Source organism: Balaenoptera borealis (assembly GCF_965194805.1).
Source record: "Balaenoptera borealis genome assembly, chromosome: 8".
NCBI lineage: Eukaryota > Metazoa > Chordata > Mammalia > Artiodactyla > Balaenopteridae > Balaenoptera > Balaenoptera borealis.
Genome location: NC_138865.1, coordinates 79,347,086 through 79,369,234, shown reverse-complemented (window position 1 = coordinate 79,369,234; position 22,149 = coordinate 79,347,086). Strand labels below are relative to the sequence as shown.

Genomic DNA, 22,149 nt, shown 5'->3' with positions numbered 1-22,149 from the left:
GGCACAAAGGAAGCACGATGGGGGCTGATAACTCACGGTGAGTGTGAGTTTTAAGGTAACAGGTGGAGTGTGAAGGCTGAGAGTCTGCATCGAGAGGCTTTCCAGAAGAATGTGCCCTCAAGTTGAGTTTGGAAGACTAATAGCATTGGCTAGCTAAAGCCAGGTAGAGGAAACAGCAGGTACCAACACACCAAGAAGGAGGTGCCGTACACCAGGCATGTTTAGAGAACTGTACATTCCAGTGTGGAGGTGTCCCTCTTGCATAACTAACTTCTTCTGCCTTTTTATTCCACCCCCTCCATCTTTTATCATCAAAACCTGAATTTAGCTTGAAAACTCTGGAGGAAGGAAGTGGCCTAAGGTAGCATATTGTTGGTAGTGTGTGTTCACCCAAGGCTGATCAGGAGGACGAGAAGTGACTTTTTGGAGATGGAGGTTGTTCACAAGTCACAGCCAGTGGCCCAGGGTCAAAACTGCAAGTAAAATGTGAAAGATAGATGTATGGAGAACTGACCTCGAAAAGACTTCCTATTAGAATACACAGTAGTTGAACAGAAGACAGTACAGTTGGCGGATGGCGCGGCATGCTCCCAGCAGACTGGGGAGGCCCTTTCATTAGAGAACATTCAAGAAAGTTTGATGCTTGATCAAATTCCCTTTCAAGTGGAATGATATATTTTTAGAATTAGCTTGCTATTACACCAACAATACAAAAATGCCTCCTTCTTATAAAGCATCCAATCATTATAAAGACCAAGTTCTTCCTTCAGCAACTACCGACTCTTGTACCCAACCCCCTTCCCCAGAGGCAAATTCAGGGGTCTCCTTGCAAGTTGTTTTCTATGCATTTACACACATCTAAAATGACGACATTGAGATGAAAGCCGTCTGCCATTCAAATCCGATTATTGGAACATTGTTTTTTGAGCATTGGTTCATCTGGAATGACCTTTCAAGATTTAAAACTTAAAAAAGTATACATATATTTAAAATAAAACTAAAAAAAAGAGGAAAACAACTTTATATATACTTTAAAAATATATCAACCGTGGTAGATTCTGAAAGAACTAATGACAAGATTTTTGTTTGCTAAAAACAAACAAGCAAACAAAGGGAAACAAACCATAAACCAGTGACAGTTCAGAGTGGCAGGAACCACCGGGAGGCCATGCAATGTGTGGACCTTGCAGTCATGCTGCCCGGGTTTAAATCTAGGCTTTGCCACTTACTGAAGGTGAAATCTGGGCAAACACTTAACTCCCTAGGTTTTCAGTTTCCTTATCTATCTTTAAAAAGAGAACAATAATAGTCTCTACCTCATTAGGCTATCCATCATAGGAAATAAAAGAGTTAATATATATAAACCAGTTAAAACAGTGTCTGGCACATAGTAACTACTCAAATAATGTAGCCATTCTTCTCAGTAAGAGTGCTGGGGCAAGGTGATTAGAATTTTCAGGAAGAGGCAGCAGCCTGAGAAGGGATGGAGGAGCGACTGTGATCTTTTTTCTTTTCTTTTTTTCTAGTTCAAAGTTCAGCAGTAAAATTAAATACGTCAGTAGCTTATCAGAGCTCAGTGGGCTGATCCCAATGGACTGCGTCCATATTCCAGACAGCATCATCAAGTAAGTCCTGATGGTTTTGAAGATTTGGTAAGAAATATTGCATGTCTGGAGAGAAGGAGATTAGAAAATAACTCATTTATAGAATATGGGGAAATGGCATTACCTTATATTTAAAACGAATATTAAATATTCTCCAATAAATATTTTCCTTTCTTAAAACCTAGCGATAACTGTTCTGTTCTTTCAGGTCTTCTTTCACATAATCTTCTATTGGTGTTATTGAAATTTCCTCGTTTTTATCTTGAACTTACTACCATTTTGGATTAACATTAATCAGCAGATTTGTTACTTGTGTCTCGCATGCCACACAGACCCAGTACGTTTTGTGCATAGCCTGGATTTCTTCACTGCCTTACATAAAGTAATTTATCTGCTTGACCCTAGGAAAAGAGAAAAAAAAATTACCCTTTCTCTGTTTTCTTCTCAGTCCTTTTTCTTCATGGTTCCCTTCAGGTGAAAGATAAAGCAGAGTGGTGGGTGGTGCGGTTAGGAATGACCTCCTTACTCAGTACAGGGTAAAGCCTGTGGGAAGAAAGTATGGATACTGAAGGTTGTAGGATTATGCTGCAAAAATAATAAAAATAAAAAGTTAACCAAACAACTGCTTGGAGCTGGGACTTTAAAAACATGACGCTGGAGAAGGAACCCTCCTAACTGGTTCATTGTTGCAAAAGAGCTATTGTTTACTGTCGATCATGTTGTTCTTTCACTGTGTCTGATTCACTAGCTTTCTGCGTGATTAAAACTGGGAGGAATCTAACCATCAGCTCCAGAGGAAACAGTCAAGGATAACAAGGATAACAATAACAGCCATCTTCCTCCATAAGATGGAGAGCAAAAGTGACCTCCCAATTTGGGCTTCCAAAAAAGAGTCCCCTCACTTTAAAAAAAAAAAAAAAAAAGGGCACAGAAACTGGAAGGAAGTCTCTCTGCTGTGCTAGGCATAGAAGTGCTCTATTTATATCTTGTATTTAATCCCCATAGTAAACCCCCGTTTACAGATAAGGAAGGGGACGTTACTTATGCAAAATATAAGTAGGAAGAAGGAAGAGATGGAACTAGAATTCAAATCCAGGTCAGCCCAGGCCCTTTTCTAGCAGATTTCCTTACCTCCCTTAAAAAACCATCTAAAGTCAAGGCTCAGAAGCAGCTGCATTTGGTTCTCCGGCAGCCCAATATCAGGTAAGAACAGAGGGTACCGGCTGGGTTGAGAACTGCCAGTTAGCTCAGCTGAATCGAGCAGAGTGTTCATAAGCTCCAAATGGTGGCTTTAATTCTCACTAGCTTCACAGGGTCCCGAAACCAGCACACCTTCTGGCTCTGGCCTGCTGCCTCAAAGAAGGGACCCCATCTCCAAAAGCCACTCCTAGTCTTTAAAAGTACTGGAGCACCCACCTCCTATAATGCTGTCTCCCTTTACAAAAGATGACAAGGACCTTCCCTCGTCAAGTGGAAATGAGCACTGGACATTTTCTCGGTAAATATGGCAGTGCTTCCCCGGTGTGGCAAGTGGAAAAAGAGAAGAGAGTGGGCTTTGGAGGCTTAGCATTAGGTGTGAACCTTCCCACCTGCCTCTCTGAGACTTCAGGAAACCTATTTAAAACCCTGAGTCTGGGCTTCCCTGGTGGCGCAGTGGTTGAGAATCTGCCTGCCAATGCAGGGGACACCGGTTCGAGCCCTGGTCCGGGAAGATCCCACATGCGCGGAGCAACTAGGCCCGTGCACCACAACTACTGAGCCTGCGCTCTAGAGCCCGCGAGCCACTCCTACTGAAGCCCGCACACCTAGAGCCCGTGCTCTGCAACAAGAGAAGCCACCGCAATGAGAAGCCCACGCACCGCAACAAAGAAAGAGTAGCCCCCGCTCACTGCAACTAGGGAAAGCCTGTGCACAGCAACAAAGACCCAACGCAGCCAAAAATAAAATAATTTTTAAAAAACCAAAAAAAACCCTCTGAGTCTCAGCTTCAGCATCTTTAAAATGAGAAAGTAAGGAGCAATGGAAAGGTCCTGAGGACTGAATGAGAACAGTGTACATAAAGCATTGAGGAAGCCTGGCACAAAGCTGGCAGTCCAGAATGTTATTTATTGTAATTGTGTTGCTTTTAGAGACTTGCTACTCATACAGGGAAGTTTAGTTGTTGAGAAGTTAAACATGCCTGAGGAGCTTTTCATTCATCTACACATGTCAGTTTGCAAGGGCTCCATTTGGGAAAAGTTTCTTTGGGAGGAAGGGCTTCATTTGGAAAGAGTTTCTTCTGGAGGAAGAAATTTACAACCACGCATGCCCTCCCCATGTGTCCATGATTGATTTCTCCTGTCTTTTGTAATCCATCTCCTCTGGATGTCCTTTCTCTCGTTTCTGTGACTGACCCTCATTGCCTCATTTTCATATTATGCCATTTTCAAATTGATAACAAGCCATAGCTCCTTCCCATTACACAATAGCATTCAGAGGGTCTGATCTCATCCAACCCCAAGACCAATATTCAGCTGGGATGGAGCCTGTCATCAAAGGGCTTAAATGAAAGAAAAACGAGCCCAATCTGGAATCAGATTTATAATCACTGATTACAGGCGATTCTTATTATTTGTGGCAGTGGTGTTCTTACAAGATTTGAATAAAGTACTGAACCGCTGTTTCTAGGGGGAATACAGGGCTGAGTTTCTCTGAGTACTCAGTCACAACATTTTCATTTACCGATTAATATATAACCTTGTTTTATTGCGTTTCTGTTTAAAGATACTTTATTTGATCTGTACTGTTGATTCACTAACATTGAACTCAGGGCCAACAGCACTGTAACTTGTGCCTGAATAAAGCGTATCTAACACACATATATCCTTCCCTAAGGCACATCATAGCCTCCCTGTGCTTAGGAATACCAGATGGTACTTAAGCACAATGTTTGGGGAACATTTTTAATAAAGAAAGAGATCGCCAGCAAAAAGCACAAAAATGAGAAAAACATGGCACTTCAGAGACTGTAAAAAGCCTACTTGTTTGCAGCAAAAGAGCTGAGACGAGAAGGCAGAGCCTCGCCTAGTTCCACATCAGCTGGGAACCCACAGGTCAGGTGACTCAAATTTCTGGTCACTCTGTGAACATCCACAAGTGACCACGAAAGTGCCGTAAGTACTGCTTTAGAGGTCGCAACTATGGTTTAGCAAGTAGGCGAATTTGCAAACACGGAATCTACAAATCATGAGGATTGGCTGTATATAATCATAAATTCGAAATCATTGACTATATCTAATAAAAATAAGATTTCTCCCCAAAGGCAATTTGATTACTCTTTCGGTAGGCTTTTCCTCTCATGTTTTGACTGTTCTGTAAAACACTGACCTGTCATTTTTTTCCATCTGTCTGCTCGTTTTCCTCACTGCATTCATTTTTTATCCTGTAAGGTACGATGAAGAGAGATCTTATAAGAGAAGTGTGAGGTAAAAGTCTCCTGATCTACAATTCACGCTGGGCCCTCTGTGTGTGTACACCAGTGTCTTACTCGTGGGTGACCTCAACACGCTATCAGAGCAAGAGGTCCTCGTATCAGTCCCTTGTAGTATATCATTTCCCGTCTTTGTCTTGTGTGTAAAGAAAGCTGTTGAGGTCAACCTAATTTGCAACTGAAACCTACTAAACCAGATACGTCCCTGACTTGGCCCAGGCTGCAAGCTAACTTTAACTGTCCCCAACAACTGCTATGGCTGTTTCCAGCTTTATTCAGCCAGCATGTTGCCAATTTTCTTGCAACGTTTATATCTATCATCTTTATGAAGGACTTTGCGAAAGAAACGTACATAAACGTTGAATTGGAGTTCTTAAAACACCATATTTAATTGAAGGAATGTGTCTCAGTGTTCCAAAGGTTGGTTTTTAAAAGCACATACGCTCCACTTATGTTTGGCTCTGCTTTGCTGGGTGACTCTTCTCACGCTCTGCCTGCTTCTTTTTTGTTTCTTTTCTACACTGCTAATTTTTGCTCATGCAGACTGGATGAAGAACTGAGGGAAGCATCAGAAGCAGCTAAGTAAGACTTGGTTTCCATTCAGCAGCTGGCAGTGATGTTGGCTTGCATTTCAGGAATGAATTGGGAGAACCTGCATGCCTGGTGTTTTATTCTTGCATCCTAACAGTAATGCTGCCCTTTAAAAGTTTCCTTTGTTCCATGATAGATGTAATTTCTGTTCTTTGTACTACAATCTATTTGCCGCCCCCGCCCCATGATCTTGGTTATCTTGGTCATCTTGTTACTGTTGTTTAATTTCTTTTAAAAATATACATGCAATTTTAGGCACTACAGCCAAAGAAACATCACAGGCACCTGCCACATATAGTATAAAACATCCAGATGATCGCTTGGCTATATTGAGGCAATAAACCTCACCAATTCATACTAATGCAGAAAAATGATGGCAAGTTGAATTTTGCAATAGTTTTGTAGAACCAAATTCACGAATTTCCAAGATTTTTTAAAAACACCTTATTTAGTGACTGGCAAATACAGCTCAACTAACAGTTTCTGAGCTATTTGGATGAATAAAAAAATTATTGCTCACTATTATTAAAGTATAGTTTTCAAAACAGCACAATCATAACTTTAATGCAAATATAAAATGAATACATGCCAATGATTTTATTCAACTAATTATTTAATGAAGGAACCAGTAAGCTGTTAAAACTAGTTCAAAGAGCATTTGAAAAGCTAGACGTCTATAGGCAGTTTATAAAGGAACATTAGGATAAAAATATTGGTTTAGATACAAAACTGATTAATGTTCAACAGAGCAATAAACTGTAACCTTAGGGTTATCTTTTCCACTGGACAGAAATTATTTGCATCTCTGCTCAGTAAAAATCTACAAGTTAACATCTGCCTGTACAGAGTTGTAAGATCAATAGAAAGTCAACTCAGCACTGCTTTTAAAGAACATCCAGTAATTTCCTTTTCTTATTTCTCGGTCACAAATAATTCTTCTGCCACCTTATGTGAAATCTAGACAAGAATATTTGCTGTATTAAGCTTCTCCATTTCAAATGTTGCGTACACTGTTAATTTTTATAACCCGTTCCTGTTTTAATAGATATTGCAAAAGCAGAAAGCCTGGACAATGTCCAAACAGCTACAAATTCTGAATAAGAAAGATCTAAATTAGTGAAGCTTTACCTGCATAGGTGGTAAATGCCAATGCCTCATGAAAACAATCCATTTAGATATTTTGTGCCTACAGCACATTTTTACAGCAGGTTATCTCTAGAATTATTTGCCTATAGTAGGGATCTTTTGGGTTTAAAAACTCAAGGAAAGGTTTTTGCTTTAGAAAGTTTAGCATTAGAGTAGTTTACTGTTAAATATTCCTATCCTCTAGTTTTCTTTCAAGGTAACTGACACCCATTTAGACTAACAATACTCAAAATTACACACATTTTTACTCTAACAGAATCTTCTTAGTCTCTAACTCAACTGTTGAAAACAAGAAGTTGTGGAAAGAAGGAAGGTATTAGGAATCAAGGAACCGAAAGTTGGTGTGATGTACCCCTTCAGCAGTTATCTGTGCTCAAATTGCACTGTGTCATGAGCTTTCCCTACAAAGAGAACTAGCGATTAGTTTCCCTTTCGTATTCATTTTTTTTAGGATAACGTATTTATGAAATTAAGGAGCTGTTTTCAAGACAGACAAAAGATGGGGAAGGAGCATCAATAATTTTCCAGCCAAACCCACTACAGAGTCCTAGTCCTGTCCTATCATTACCATAAAATCTTGCCTCCTTCAATAGATGTTTTCCCTCCATGTTTCTACTCTTCCTGCTTAGCTACCACAGGAAAACATTTATCATTTTTGGTTTAGTTGCGTAGCTTTCTCTTTCTTTCTCTCAAATTCTTCATTTTGTTCACTTATCTACTGCCACAGACCCTCTCCCCCGATATCTAAATGGTCTTGGGTGGTCCTGAGATGTCTTGATCTCCTTCCTAAAGGAAGCACCAAGCTCATGCCTAGTACATACTACATGCTCAGTAAATTTCTGCTGCATGAATTGGTGAATGTGCATTAAGACTAAGATCATTGCTGTGGGGCAGTGGTTCTCAATCTTAACTGTGCATCAGAATCACCTGGAGCACTTGTTAAAACACAAGTGTCCTGGGCCTCGCCCTCAAAGTGTCTGATTTGGCAGGCCTGAGAATCTGTATTTCTAACAAGTTCCCAGTAATGCTAATACTGCCAGTCTCGGTACCTTGCTTTGAGAATCACTGTCTTAAAGTAAATGGCTGAATAAAAATAATTAGATTTGTCCTAGGAGATCTACGCTCTTGCTTTGGATTCAGTGAGTAAGCCACCTGTCTGAATTCTCCTCCAATTGATCCTACTTCTTCTGATGGTGACATTACAGAGATGAGGCAATGAGATATATCTGCGCATCTGAAAATGTGGAAGGATAAAGAATTTTACTCTGTTGACCCCACCGATGATTGAAATCCCTCAGAATCCTTCCGTTTTAGCACACTAGCTACATCTTCTTGACCACCTTTCAGCCTCTGAAGTGGTCCCCCAACCCTTGGACAGACTGTAGAGGATGATTTGAGGATCAGAAAACATAATCACTGCACATCTATGGTTAGATTCTAGAAGCCAGAAAAACCAGGTTCCTTTCACGAACAGATGCCCCCTGACTTTCCACATGACCTTAACTAGAACGCTTCAGGCTGGTCCTAACAAAAGCAAACACGTAACCCTGTCAGGGAACAAAGCCTATCTGTCTTTAGTCCCACTAGTGTTTTTAAACATTCACCCTCTCCCCACATACACATACACACACATACCACCTCCACCTCTAATGGACTTTCAGAAAGCAATTTCCTCATCCTGCCTTATTTTTTCCTTAAACCTTTAGTTTTATATAGGAAAGAAAATACTTTCAAAGGATAAGTTGTATCTATAGAGCCGTTCTTATTTTGAAAACGGCGAAGAATCCGTCTGTCGCCTCTGGAGTGACAGTAGTACGTGAACTGCAAATTGCTGTTTGCTCTGGAAGGATTACGCAAAGTTGAAAAGCAGAAAAGCTAGGTTTGGAAGACTGCCCTGCCTGGATTCCATTCCAGCTTTACTAGGTTTTTCTAGAACACTGTCAACACTTGCCTGACTGTCCTTGTTCACTAGAGTTGCCAGGTATCCTGCATAAAAATAGCACCACCAGCGAGAAGGGTAGCTGGAGAGGGGCAAAAGCCCTCTGCCCTTCTCAGGGAGCCAGACTTGTGCCATTTTCAACAAAATACCTAACATTAATAACCGAACCTCTGATGTGCAGACAGATACCCTGGCTTGTGAAATTATTCACATTACAAAAGGAACTCTCGCATGTAAAAAGGATCACAGCATCTCTTTAAATAGTGTTTGTTTGCCAACAATAAAATATTTACCAGAGGGGAACAAGTAACAGTTGAAGTGTTAAGTATTAATTGGAAATTAATATAAAGCAAATTTGAAATTGGCTAACAGAGGAATCACATGGAATATCAAAAGCAGCTAATATTACACAAGAAAGCATAAACACATTCATACACCATAATAATAGTTTCCTTATTTTATATGGTTACATTTTTCTTTCTGGACACAATCAGTTTAGGTTAATGTTAGGACTCACTTGTTTGACCTGAATACAGATCAGCTGTAAGGTATTTTTCTGTAACAACACCAAAGAAAGCTGAAATTGGCATTCTTCCTTTTAGTGTCTTGGAAAATCTTTGTTGCTGTGAAAACTGAAAGTTAACTGTGTTCCTATGTAAATAATATCAGGCTGCTTGAGAGGGATTGTCCTTTGTGTCTAAAATATTATTTTATTTGGGTTACAAATAAAAATTTGCAATATAATGTTCCCTGAATAAGATAGATTGAAAAGTCAGGAAAAAGAAAAAACAAACAGAAAAAACAAGGACAGAGGAGACTGCTGGAGGTGTTTGGAGTTCTCAATCTTCCTTTTATATTTCTAAATGAGGAGCAATTACTATATTTCAAAACTGATGGTAAAAGAATCAGAGCTTAATCTCATCATTTGTTCAGGTGTAGATGTGTTCAGTAGTAGCAATGGGACCACACTAAACAGTTTAAAAAGGCCAAATCTGTCGTGTTTACAAAGTGGTAACAGTGGAGAAAATGTTTACTGCTTCCTTTTTTTTTCCCCCCTTGCACTCAGAACTAGCTGCCTTTACAATGACCCAGAAATGTCTTCTATGGAGAAGGAGTAAGAATTCACCATCAATAACAACTGTGTGGTTACTTATTATGTTGTATGGCTGGGCTCTGAAAGACAAAAATACATTGAGGATTGGGTAAACACCGTTTAGATGTTCAGCTTTCATGTTCTCTATTCCTGAATTTAGAAACTTAAAGAGAAATGTGCCAGCTTAACACCATCTCATTCATGATCACCATTTGATGACTTAAGGACAACCTAAGTCTTCACTTGGCATTCTATTTTTCCAGTCCAAAAGCGAGGAGAAAATGAGTATTTGAGCCAGATGTAAAAGCATTTGGGCAAGAGGAATGCAACTCTGCTTTCTGAATTACATCATTCATATTTTAATTAGTGAAAGTAGGGACTTCCATTTGAACTTATTTTGGTGGATGGGAGAGAAAATGTCCTTGTTTCGAAAATTCAAGAGGCAGCTGAGTCCGGATGGAACTTTAGAAATGATCTATTCCATCTAGTCTCATCCGGTGAGAAATAAAAATTGAGCATGTACTGGGTTCTTACCACGTGCCAGGTTCTATGTAAAAACCTGCACGCACACTCTGATTTTTATCCTCAGAATAAGCCAATGAGGTGCGTTTTGTAGATAAGGAAAGAGCAGCATAGAGAGATTAGCTGGCCAGTCCAATTTGTACAGCTGTAAGAATGGCCCAGAGCTGGGAGTGGAGCCTTTGCAGGGCAGTTTCAGAGCCAGTGGTTTTGAAATCAGAGAGAGGTGGTCTTAATGCTGGAATGGGTATTCAACCTCTGATCTAACAGAACACCGGAGGGGGGGGGGGGGGGGACAAAATTTGTCGCCTAAGACAAATAGAGTTCATTACTGTCCCGGTCAGTTTTAGGGAATAAACTGTGGTCACCATCATGCTCTCAGGGAAATTGGCCATCCAATCGGGGGCTCCTAATTGGGTTTGAGTTGTGGAGAATTTAACATTGTCCTTCACAGGAATCCAGAAGGAGGAGCAAAGATCACATTTAAATGTATCTGCTCTTGTCACATTTTGTTCTCTTGTGACCTCCTTTCCCTGGAGGAGGTCTGAAGGGAAACTGGAAAATCTCAGTGCACTTACTTACTCTGCAGTTGCCATGGTGACCTTACAGTTTAAGGAAGTTTATACACAAAAACTTGAAAGAGAAGGTCTTTACTGAAAAGTACACAAAGAACAAAAGCTGTAAAAGAGACCTTTGAAATTGAGCAGCTACTTTTCTGAAGGTTACAATGGTCCCACCTTTTTTGAGATGAAGACAGCAATTGCTTCAAGCAAACTGCCACTCGAAAATTCGGCAAAACAAAGAAACCATAGGCCCTTACTCCATCTAATTCTTTGTGCAAATCATCCCTCCCTCGTCAAAACAGCGCCCCCTAGAGCAGAGTCCTGTGCCCACAGTTAACGAGCTGTGCGGACGGATGTCTCTCACTAGCCTACAGCTGCTACATCTGCGGGCTTACCCACTCCTTTGCCTGCCTTGTGTGTTTTGCTCCTCATCTGTATAAAGGGCTGTTTGGGCTGGGGAGAGGGCAAAACACTGCTTCTGTTGGGGTTCATTCCAGGGCTGGGCATGGGGGTGGCGGGATGATGCAAATTGTTAACGTTACTTCCCACTTCTTAGAAAATACTCCCCTCCCGGCTTCTGCTTTCTTCAGCCCTCTCTTTCCTAAGCTCTTCTTTACCAGGCACACACTCACAGTGTGGAGGATGTGAAACGGGAGGAGGGCCAGAGTGGCCGAGATTTTCTTCTGCTGACTTCCAGCCCTGGGTTTCTGGCTTTCTTTAGTATCAGAATACCAGGCTTCGTTTACCTTCTGGTTCCTGAGTGGAAGCATTTTACACCTTCTCTAGCTAGTATTAAATGGATAAACTGCAAAATGGGCAAAGCCTCTTCCAAGGAGCTCGATTAAGGCCGAGAATAAAATGCGATGTGTGCTGATACTGTAATGGCCTCTCATTTTCCTCAAGAGAGAGAAGGGAAGGTTAAGCCCATCTCCCTGCTCTTCCTACAGAAAACATGAGCGTTTCCTTTTATCATTAAACAATATTGTCAGACGCTTTGTAAGAAACCTCGTTTAACACACATTAGAAGCCAAACTAGCCTATAGGAAATTAGCAGAAAGCTACTATGTCTCACTGGAAAATTAGTTCTAGAAAGTGAAGCCCATCTGCCCAATGAGGAATACTCCTTTCATATTTCAAGTCTGATTAAAAGTAAGTTTTTTCCGAAAAGCATACTATTTTTAAAAGTAGCCCCAGGTGCTTGTCTCCTTCACTCTCAGGTTTGGATTTTATTTATTCATTCATCTCCTAAAACCTGCAACATGACTTTTTATATTCTTACACACATAAAAAGTGTACATGATCCAGGAGAAGTGGTTCTATGTGGGGAGACTTAAATTAGTGGCACCATCCATAGCTTCATTAGCTTCACAACACAACTGTTGTCTCGGAAATTAATCTTCAGTGTGGTTTCCTGTATTAACTTAAAAATCATCCACTTTTGACTATCTCTTGCTCCTTCCATAAACTGGGTTATTAAATTTCAACTTTTCAGCTTCTTGTTTACCAAAAGCTGAAGGGTTAAATTAAACCCTAAAAGGTTTACAAAATAAGTCAGTATGAAAAATGAGATGTTTCAAAAAGGTGTGTTTTTTTTCAGATTTTTATCAGGTGCCTAGGTGATGAAACAAAGTGACCGTGCCCTTTAAACTTTTCAAGATGATTTCAAGTGTTCTGACCCACATTCACACTTTTCAGATGTTGTGCCCCAAATGTAATAAATATTTTCTTGGTCTGCGAAAGAAACTGAGCCACCACCATATGAATAAGAATAAAAATCCAATCATCAGTCAAACTTAATACATTCTTTTGGGAATAACTGCAGCTGGAAGTCCATTTTTGAAGCAAAAACAAGTCAAGAAGGATCTGTCTTTTGAAAATGCATATTAGAAAAAGATCTAATCTAAAAGATCGAAGGGGTCAGAGTGGATAAAAAGAAGACACCTCCATGGTAAAACCCTGCTGGTAAGAAAACAAGTCAGATCCTTGAGGGCATAAAATAGAGATTAATATCCATGACAACCTGGCCTCTCCTGACAGTCAGCATGGCTGGATTTGAAAACTCCCAAAGGAGACAAGATTATTGTAAGCAGAGAGATGATTTCCCCATTTCAGAAAGACACAGAGCTACTACTGCTACTCTACTACTAGTACTAATACTACTGCTACTAATAATAGACATTTACTGTGTGCTCATTATGTGCAACTGAAAACACTTTAGACTTAATCCTTAGCAAGCCGTGAGAGAGATACGATTGTTCTGCTTTACAGATACAGAAATGGAGACTTAGAGAAGATAGGTAACTAGGCCAAGGCCCCAGAGCTAAGAAGTGGTAGAATTGCTGAGGGTATTTCAAAGGAAGGATACCTTAACTACTGTAAACTGGATGGGTTGGCTTTCTTTGCAGAGCTGCGAGAATGAACAGGGCTCAGCTGCTGCAGATTCCACAAGCAAAGCACAGTAACCTTTGCAAGATACAGACTTAAGGCTCGGGAGGGAGGGCAGACCTAAGCAAAATCCGCACATACTTCCCAAACTGCCTGTTTCAAACAAAGCGTTTTTCTTTTCTCATGGTGGAAGTTCTTCCTCTGAGTGTTCACTGGCTGTAGCCCTCTTCTTTGGTAGGTGCCAGGAAGTTGTGATATGTTCACATGAGGTGGAAGAGAGGCACAAGTGGCCCGAAGCCATTTTAGGCTTATTCCCTAGATATTTGGGAACTCAGTAGACATTCTTTTTTTTTAATTGAAGTGTAGTTGATTTACAATATTGTGTCACTTTCAGGTGTACAGCAGTGATTCAGTATACATATATATGTCATATATATATCATATATATATATATATGGTATATATATATTCTTTTTCAGATTCTTTTCCCTTGACCTGGAGATTATCATACTAAGTGAAGTAAGCCAGACAAAGGACAAATGTCATGTGATATCACTTATATGTGGAATCAAAAAAAAAAAAAAAAGCCCGATACAAATGAACTTATATACAAAACAGAAATAGACCCACAGACATAGAAAACAAACTTATGGTTACCAAACTCAATAGACATTCTTTACAACAAGCTTCTCAGGATATAAGAATCCATCTCATTAAAGTAGTTGGCGCCCTTTTCAGGCAAATCCTTTGACTTTAGAAAATTTTGGAGGGTGAGAGTGAAAGCAGTGGAGTCACAGCCGGCGAGTCCCTCACGCATCACCTGGAGGGGAAAGAGAGTGCCTCACACCCATGGACACCTCACACACACGGTTCAGAAGCACACAGAACCAAGCACGTGCTGTCACGGAAACGACAGACGATTCAGGAGCGAGGTGGCCTCTACCTGCGGGGAGGGACGTGTGGGCCACAGTAATGCTAGCCCCCCTCAGTTTATCAGTTTTTTCTAAATTATGGTAAAATACACCTAACACAAAATGTATTGAATAGTGTCTTAACCATTGTTAAGTGTACAGTTCAGTGATGTTAAGTACATTCACGTTGTTAGGCAACCGATCTCCAGAACTTTTTCGTCTTGCAAAACTAAAAATCCATCCCCATTAAACCACAGCTCCCAACCCCCCACCCCCCTTCTACTTTCTGTCTGAATTTGACTGCTCTAGGGCCCTCATATAAGTGGAATCACACAATATTTATCTTTCTGTGACTGGTTTATTTCACTTGGCTTAATGTCCTCAAGGTTCATCCACGTTGTAGCAACTGTCAGTTTCCTTCCTTCTTAATCATTTTATGTACAGACCACATTTTGTTATCCATTCATCCCTCGATGGACACTTGGGTGGCTTCCACCTTCTAGCTATCGTGAACGATGCTGCTGTGAACATGGGTGTAAAAATATCTGTTTGAGTCCCTGTTTTTAATTATTTTGGATATGTACGTAGAAGTGGAATTGTTGGGTCATATGGTAGTCCTGTTTTTAATTTTTTGAGGAACCTCCATACTGTCTCCCATAATGGCTGCAGTAATTTACATTCCCACCAGCAGTGCACAAGGGTTCCCTTGCCTCCAACACTTTTGTTTTCTGTTTCTTCGATAATAGCCATCCCGGTGGGTGTGAGGTGGTATCTCATTGTGGTTTTGACTTGTGCTTTTTAAATAACAGCTTTACTGAGATAGAATTCACCCATTTAAACTGCACAGTTCAGTGGCTCAGCAATGTCGCTGAGTTGTACAACCAATGCCACAATCAATTTTAGAACATTTTCCTCACCTCAGAAAGTAACCCCATCACTCTCCATTTCCCCTGACCCCAAGTCCCTGGCAATCACCAACCTACTTCCTGACTATATCTGCCTCTTCTGGGCGCTTCCTGTCAATGCAGTCACATGGCACATGGGCTTTGGGTCTGGCTTCTTTCATTTAGCCTCACGTTTCCAAGGTCATACATACGGTAGCAAGTTTATAACTTTTCACATGTTAGAAACATACTCTTGATGAATTTAACATAAAATTTTTAAAACTCCAAGACAAAATATCTGGGGGGAGGAATCAAAGGTGCTATGCATGAACAAAGGTCACCAGTGGTTTTCTTTGGATGGTGGCCCAAGAGGTGACTTTTAAATTTTATTTTTCTTCATAGTTTTCTGTATTTTTCAAAAACAAAAAACAAACATGCGTTTCTTTTATAATGGGAAAATTTTTTTTAAATATTGGAGGGTTTTTGCCATTGTTGTTTTATTGTTTACCTCTTAGTATTTAGCGCTTGTCAGATGTTCCTTATTTCAAGCAGACCATTTTTTTGCCCCACAAGGAAAGGCCATTTACTAAAAAATAGGTGGATTTCCAAAATGCAATAATGTTCCTTATCGTAATCCACTTAAAAGGGAGCCTGCACACAAGTCTTTTGCCCCCTAGATCGTTTGGAAAGGTGTAAAATGCTTCCAGAAAGTTTGATAAAAGTGAACAGATTCCATACGTTAAAGAGAGCCTTGGCAACTAGGGAAGATTGATTTTTACCAGATTTGTCTAGTATAAGAATTGTGCATGATTTATTTTCAGTAAGTCCTTTGAGGAAAAAAAGCAAGCACAGCCCTCCTCAAATCATTACTGTTTCTATTCAGTGTCTCATGTTTCTCATTTCTTTTCTTTTTTTCCAAAGTATTAATCTGAAGCTAAAAGAAAAGCCCTAGTTGACCATGGCTGGAAGAAGAGGATGCTTTTCTGCTTCGTGGTTCTGTTGAAACATATCTACCTGGAAGAGACAGGGCTGATGGTACTTTTTTCCCACTTTGCACTACCTGGTGCCATTCTAAATTTCTAAGGGGAAAAACAGTAAGGGAACTTGTTTGCTCTTAACATGTTTTATGAACTTGTGTGTATTTTCCTATTTTGCCAGTTATGTGCCTCCAAGATTTTAGTTGAACCTTAGCAAGAAAGTAGGACCTTCCATTTCAATATTTCATTAACCCTTGGTGCAGTGGTATTTCATCTCTTAGACTGGTGTTGACCACTAAGATAACTTCAGTCCACTATTCATTGTGAGTAGATTTGTTTCCATAGATTAGCTGGATTTCTCCTTGGTGATCATTTCAGGTTTAAAATACACAGGGCTCAACAGTCCCTAGGAAAGTGGTCCCCACATAACTCTACCTTTAAAACCCTAAGCTTGCTTAAGACAGCCATAAAGTAGACACAGGTGTGACACCACATCAGCTAAGTGCCCACTTGCTTCTTGTCCCCGTGAATCGTCTCTTCTAACGTCTCTAAAGGAAGCCAGGCTTTCTAATTCACATCAATTTTATTTTAGTTATCAAATTTGGCATCATGTTTTCTGTGAATTGGTCTTTTCACAAAATCATTTCTCCAGCCTCCACGTTGAGAAACTTAAGGATCAATGTCCCCATTTCTGATAGCTGTCTGTGCTTCAAGCCATAAACTTAGTTCTTAGTTTAACTTAAACTTAGTTACACTTTAAGTGCCAAGTGTTCTATGTAAGGTGGCCCACTCAGAAATTCGTTATTTGGTAACATTCAGTTATCTGAATTTCTCTCTCACATGCATTATAAAAAGTAATCTGCTTTAACACACTCTAATCACAGGTTTCAAATTAAGCATGAGTCTACTATCATTTGCAAAATAGTCCTTTATAAGTCTTCATATGCCCTTTAAAACACCAATGTGGTTTAGAACCCGTGGGCCTCTAGCAGAGCGAGGGGTTTGTAAATCCAGCGCCCCTACCTGTTGCCCTATGGCCTTCGAGTCAAGAATGGTTTTCACACTTTGGGCTGAGAAAAAAAATGTTCTTAATATTTCATGACACATAAAAACTATTCAAATTTCAGTCCCCATAAATAAAGTTTTACTGAAACACGGCCACACAAATTTGTTTACAGACTCTCTGCAGCTACTTTCGTACTACAGCATCAGAGTGGAGTAATCGCCATAGACCATGGGCCCACGGAGCCTAAAACACTGACTCTCTTCATAGAAAGCGTTTGCTGAGCCCTGTGTCAGCACATCCATCCTTCCCCCTCCCCATCTGTACTCAGATACTGGTTTCTCTAACAGCATACACAAACGCACAAACTAATTTACTCTTAAGAAAGAGAATTTTGGCATCCACAAGTCAGTGAAACGCATGGCCTGCTGAAAAAGGCAAGGAGTCCTAGCCACGAGCCCGTGGCTCAGGTTGTGTTTACACGACCCAAAGTGAAGCCTGCTTAGAAGGCTTTTGGCTGTACAGAGAGGCGTTGCTGAGGTCCTATCCCTTACCCTGGAGACGATTCTCAGTCTCCAGTATCAACTATTACTAATGAGCTAGCAAAAATTAAAATGTAGTGGAGAACGGGGTTCCACCGTAGTCTGAGGGTGGTAACTGCATCCTGGAGAGCTGTCGGGGGGCACTTCGAGCCCTGCGTGTCATGAGCTTTGAAATGCTTTGAAGTAGACGTCTTTGCACAGGTGACTGAATTGCCCCGCCCTCATCTGCTTCCCGTCCGCCTCCACCCACCTTCCAGACGCGCTCTCTTACACACAGGTCAGCTCTCTTTCCTCCATAAGCCCCAGCTATCTGTGTCCTCCCCTCGGTCCCTTTCCGCTTGGTATCCTGTTAAACCATTCTCTGGGGTCCTCCTCCCTCACAGCACCTGGCGTGTCTGAGAGGAAAATCCATGGGGCGCAGCCCCTCCCACAGCTCACCTCCGCCTTTGGCAGGCCAAGTTATGCCTCTCCCAGAACAGAGCAATCACCCAATTTTCCGGTTTGCTCACTGCTGCCCTGGCCTTAATTAGTCACAATGCTCCCTTTCGCTCAGCCGTATCCCATTTTGGAAGATAAATTACATGGTCCCCCCAGCCACCGGAAGTAATGAAGAATCCGCTGTTCACCTTAGCGGTGTGAACCCGAGGACAGAGCTGTCCATAAAGGGCTCTTGTGATAGAGTCAACCAGACAGGACGACAATCTCACCATTCACATTTTCTCTGAACTTGGCCAGCCCATTCACGGAAGGCTACTCAGGTGGTATTCTGTTTGGAGCTTCATCTTCCTACATGGAAATTATGAGCATCTTGCTCAATCAGTGATTTTGTTTGGGCTGTTCTACGGGCTGCGTAACCATTCTGATAGGCATCTGCTATTTTATTATCTTAAAAAGACAAATTAATTGCATGTGCTAGAGAAATGCCACCAGGTAAATTCAAACCAAGTACATAGAAGCCTAGAAGAATCCTGAAAAAAAATAATCCCTCAGCAGATACGTAGACAGATGTAAACATTCACATCATTAACTATCTAGCTCTTGCATTCTGAGCATTCTTGCTTTGGTTCTGACTTCTGGGAACTGTTTGCACTTTTCCTGTAGATTTGTAGTTAAGGGAACCAAGGGGTCATTGGGGCAAAAGCATTGTTTTCCTAAAGTGGCAACTGCTATTCACTTAGCTCCTTGATTAAGAGAAAGAACAAAAATCTGCACAGAAGATATCATCAGGGAGTAAGAAAGTTTGTTTGAGGGCAATAGCTGGGGGCGGAAGAAAACCCGGAAGTTCCTGTTGAAGCCATACAATGTTTTATGGGGTTATCTTCTAAGACAGCGGTCCCCAACCGTTTTGGTACCAGGGTCCGGTTTTATGGGAGACGATTTTTCCAGGAACAGGGTGGGGGTGGGGTGGGGTGGTTTCGGAGGTAATGCGAGAGATGGGGAGCGAGCGATGGGGAGCGAGCGATGGGGAGCAAATGAAGCTTCGCCGACTCACCCGCCCCTCACCTCCTGCTGTGCGGCCCGGCTCCTAACAGGCCGTGGCTGGGGAGGGGGGGGTGGGGACCCCTGTTCTAAGACATAACTCCGACATGTGTGAGGAAGTCACTACTCCAAGCCTTTGTGTTGTTAAGGTCTTGTTTTAAGTATTCAGTTATGGTACTAAGTTTGCAACCCTCATCTAATTAATCACAATGCCTCTGTAGTTTGTTCCCTTAGAAACATTTAGATGTGCACAAACTAATCTTTTATATATTTAAAGGTTTTTTTCTACCACGTATTGGATCGCTCAGAATAAAGTATCTACTAGACCTTTGTTTTGGTAAATAAATAAATAAATTCTACCTAAATAGTGCAAATTAATAATATAAAGATATGTAACAACACTATATATATATATATATATATATATATATATATATATATGTATGTGTATGTATATATATATATCCTCTCTGTATAATTCAGAAATAAACATTGATTCCACACACAAGTGATGGCTTTCTTTTTCTGAGTCAGCAAGAATCTATTTCTAGCTTCACTTTGCAGGAGTCTTATCTGGATATCAGTCTGGCTGGGCACTTGGTCCTTGAGGACTATAAATTCTGGCTTCCTTGTCACCCAAACTTTATTCCCTTTTCATTTTTGCTTTCCATGCCTCAATGAGCTAAGCTTTCAAAATGTGTTGTTTACCCTCTGGGTAAGCAATTTCTCACTTTGGAAGCATCTCCATGTTTCATGGTTACTTGATTTTGTCAACTTCTCCTTTCTCTGTCTCTTGCCTTTTCATAGCATATGTTTATTTTTTATTTAAAATTCATTAAATGCCATTTTATTTTTAGTTGTTGTTGTTATTGTTTTGTTTTGTTTTTTACTTTTACAGCCATCAAGTGGTGTTGGGAATTACCACTAAGCTTTTTTTTTTTTAAACCTAATAAACAAATGTGTACCTCTGCTTCTCAGAAAGTTGCTGGAGGAACCAAATGGGAAGTTGCTCTGCAAAAAGTGAGACATTGCATGTCCTCATGATCTAGGAATGAGTCCTGGTGAATACTGTCCTCTACCCAATGAAGGGAAGAAGGACAAGAGAAGACTGAGAAGCAATTACAGGCAAATGAAGGGCATGATACTACAACGTGTACTGTTAACCTTCATTCTGCTCCCTTCACCTAACTGGTCGTGGGAATGGAAGGCAGGCTAGGGGAAAGGATGGGTAAAATGTCGGGGGTACACAGTATGGTGTATTACACAGCTGTTAGAAGCAACAAATTACACACTGATGGAGCAACACAAATCACAGGGTAGAGTGGAAGAAGGAAGAACTCAGTATTTACAGCATAGTGCCATTTATGTAAATTCTAAGCCTACACACACAAAACAATGCTACATGTCATACAAAGTCCATGCATATTGAATGACTTAGCACACTCATTAGAGGGAATACAGGGGTAGGGTGAGGACTGGGGACCCAGAATGAAGCTGGGAGTCTAATTAAAAATCAAAATAAACAATAAAACTTTCATAGGCTGAAGTTAAAAGTAAATAAAATGAAAATACCTTAAACTTTCAGCCACAGATCATGGAAAAGCCACGTTAAGGTGCTCTGGGTCGTCAGGGGCTATTCCCTTCTACAGCTTCTCCTGTAGTTGTACCATTTCCCTGCATTGGCAGTATCAGTGCTGCGGCAGCTGCCAGAAGCCTGCCCTGGGCTACAGCACCCTGAACAGTCACGGAGCTTTTAATGAAACTGGTGCCTTCTGACACATCAGTCCTCACACAGCGGTAACCTTTATAGAGCAAGGAGATTGCCCTGTGAAGCTCATTTTCCTAGACTTTCACTTACATCCATTCAAAACAATTCTCTTTAGCCAAACAAAATTATTTCTTTTTGATATGCAACCATTTTAGTGATACTCAGATGACAGACACTAATAATTGCCATCCACTACCTCTCTTGCCTTACTCCCAGTGAGAGACCTGCACCCTTGATGCTTAATCATGCCCTCCTTGTGAAACTCTTCTCCCATAGGTTGGTGAAGTGGATTGTCCTTTTACCCACCCACCCCCATTTTTGTTATCCATTGCTACATAACAAATTACAGTGAATTCTCATTATTTGAGGCAGTTACATCCTATAAAGGCAATGAGAACACTGAATTAGCATGTACTGAACCATTGCTCCTAGAGAAAATACAGGGTTAGGTTCCTGTGAGCCTCTGGTCACATTTCCATCAACTGATCAATACCTAATCTTGTTTTATATGTGTTTCTGTTTAAATACACTTTCTTTAATATATATTGTTGACCCATTAACATTGAACTCACAGCCAAATCCTGAATATAACTCATGCCTGAACAAAGCTTATCTAATACAGGAATTTTCTCCGTAAGGCACATCACAGCACTTAAGAACATTAGAGAGCACTTCAACTCTATCCTTGGGGACCATTTTAAAGAGTAAAATTACAAACAAAAATCACAAAAATACCAAAAACATGGCACTAAATAGAGCATGAAAAGGACGCTTGTTTACGGTATGAGGACTGAGACCAGACGGCTGAGCCTTGCCTTGTTCAGCCTCATCTGGGAGCATGCGCATCAGACAACTTGAACTTTCACCAGTCTGTACGTGTCCATAAATGACCATGAAAACAAGATGAGTATGGATTTGGGGTTACAAATACATTTTAGTGAGTAGGTGAATTTGCAATTATGGAATCCTTGAATAGTGAAGATCAACTGTAACCCAAGACTTAGCAGCCTAAAACAACACACATTTATGATCTCAGTTTCTGTGGATTGGAAATCCAGATACATCTTAGCTGGATCCTCCACTTCAAGGTCTCTCACAGGCTACAATCACAGTGTTGGCTCAGAGTCCCTCACAAGACTCCATCAAGAGGGGTGACATCACCAAGATGGTGTCATAAGTCATTCCTGACTTTGTTCCCTCTCACAAGAGGTTCAACTGGGACAGAATCTGCCTCCAAGTTCATTCACATGGTTGTTGGCAGGATTCAGTTTCTCGA

At 40.8% G+C, this 22,149-nt stretch overlaps 1 protein-coding gene and 1 long non-coding RNA gene across 8 annotated transcripts in view; one reads left to right on the top strand and one right to left on the bottom strand.

Moving 5' to 3' along the window:
- The window catches only part of LOC309633125, a 130,493-nt gene extending 125,461 nt beyond the window's left edge, over nt 1-5,032 (bottom strand). The window contains exons 1-2 of the long non-coding RNA XR_014247321.1: nt 4,971-5,032; nt 2,031-2,147 (exon numbers count right to left, since the gene is read on the bottom strand). This is a non-coding gene — a long non-coding RNA (uncharacterized lncRNA). The remainder of the gene's footprint in view (nt 1-2,030; nt 2,148-4,970) is intronic.
- PRUNE2 (prune homolog 2 with BCH domain) overlaps nt 1-17,248 on the top strand; it is a 258,877-nt gene extending 241,629 nt beyond the window's left edge. Inside the window, exons 16-20 of one of the 7 annotated variants that reach the window (XM_082401308.1) lie at nt 1,527-1,625; nt 5,033-5,068; nt 5,617-5,655; nt 9,816-9,863; nt 16,026-17,248. In XM_082401308.1, coding sequence (XP_082257434.1) covers nt 1,527-1,625; nt 5,033-5,068; nt 5,617-5,655; nt 9,816-9,863; nt 16,026-16,056 — 253 coding nt within the window. In that variant the 3' untranslated portion in view covers nt 16,057-17,248. The remainder of the gene's footprint in view (nt 1-1,526; nt 1,626-5,032; nt 5,069-5,616; nt 5,656-9,815; nt 9,864-16,025) is intronic. The other 6 variants (XM_082401309.1, XM_082401310.1, XM_082401311.1 and 3 more) reach the window with 6 other exon arrangements.
- Nucleotides 17,249-22,149: the final 4,901 nt, after the last annotated feature.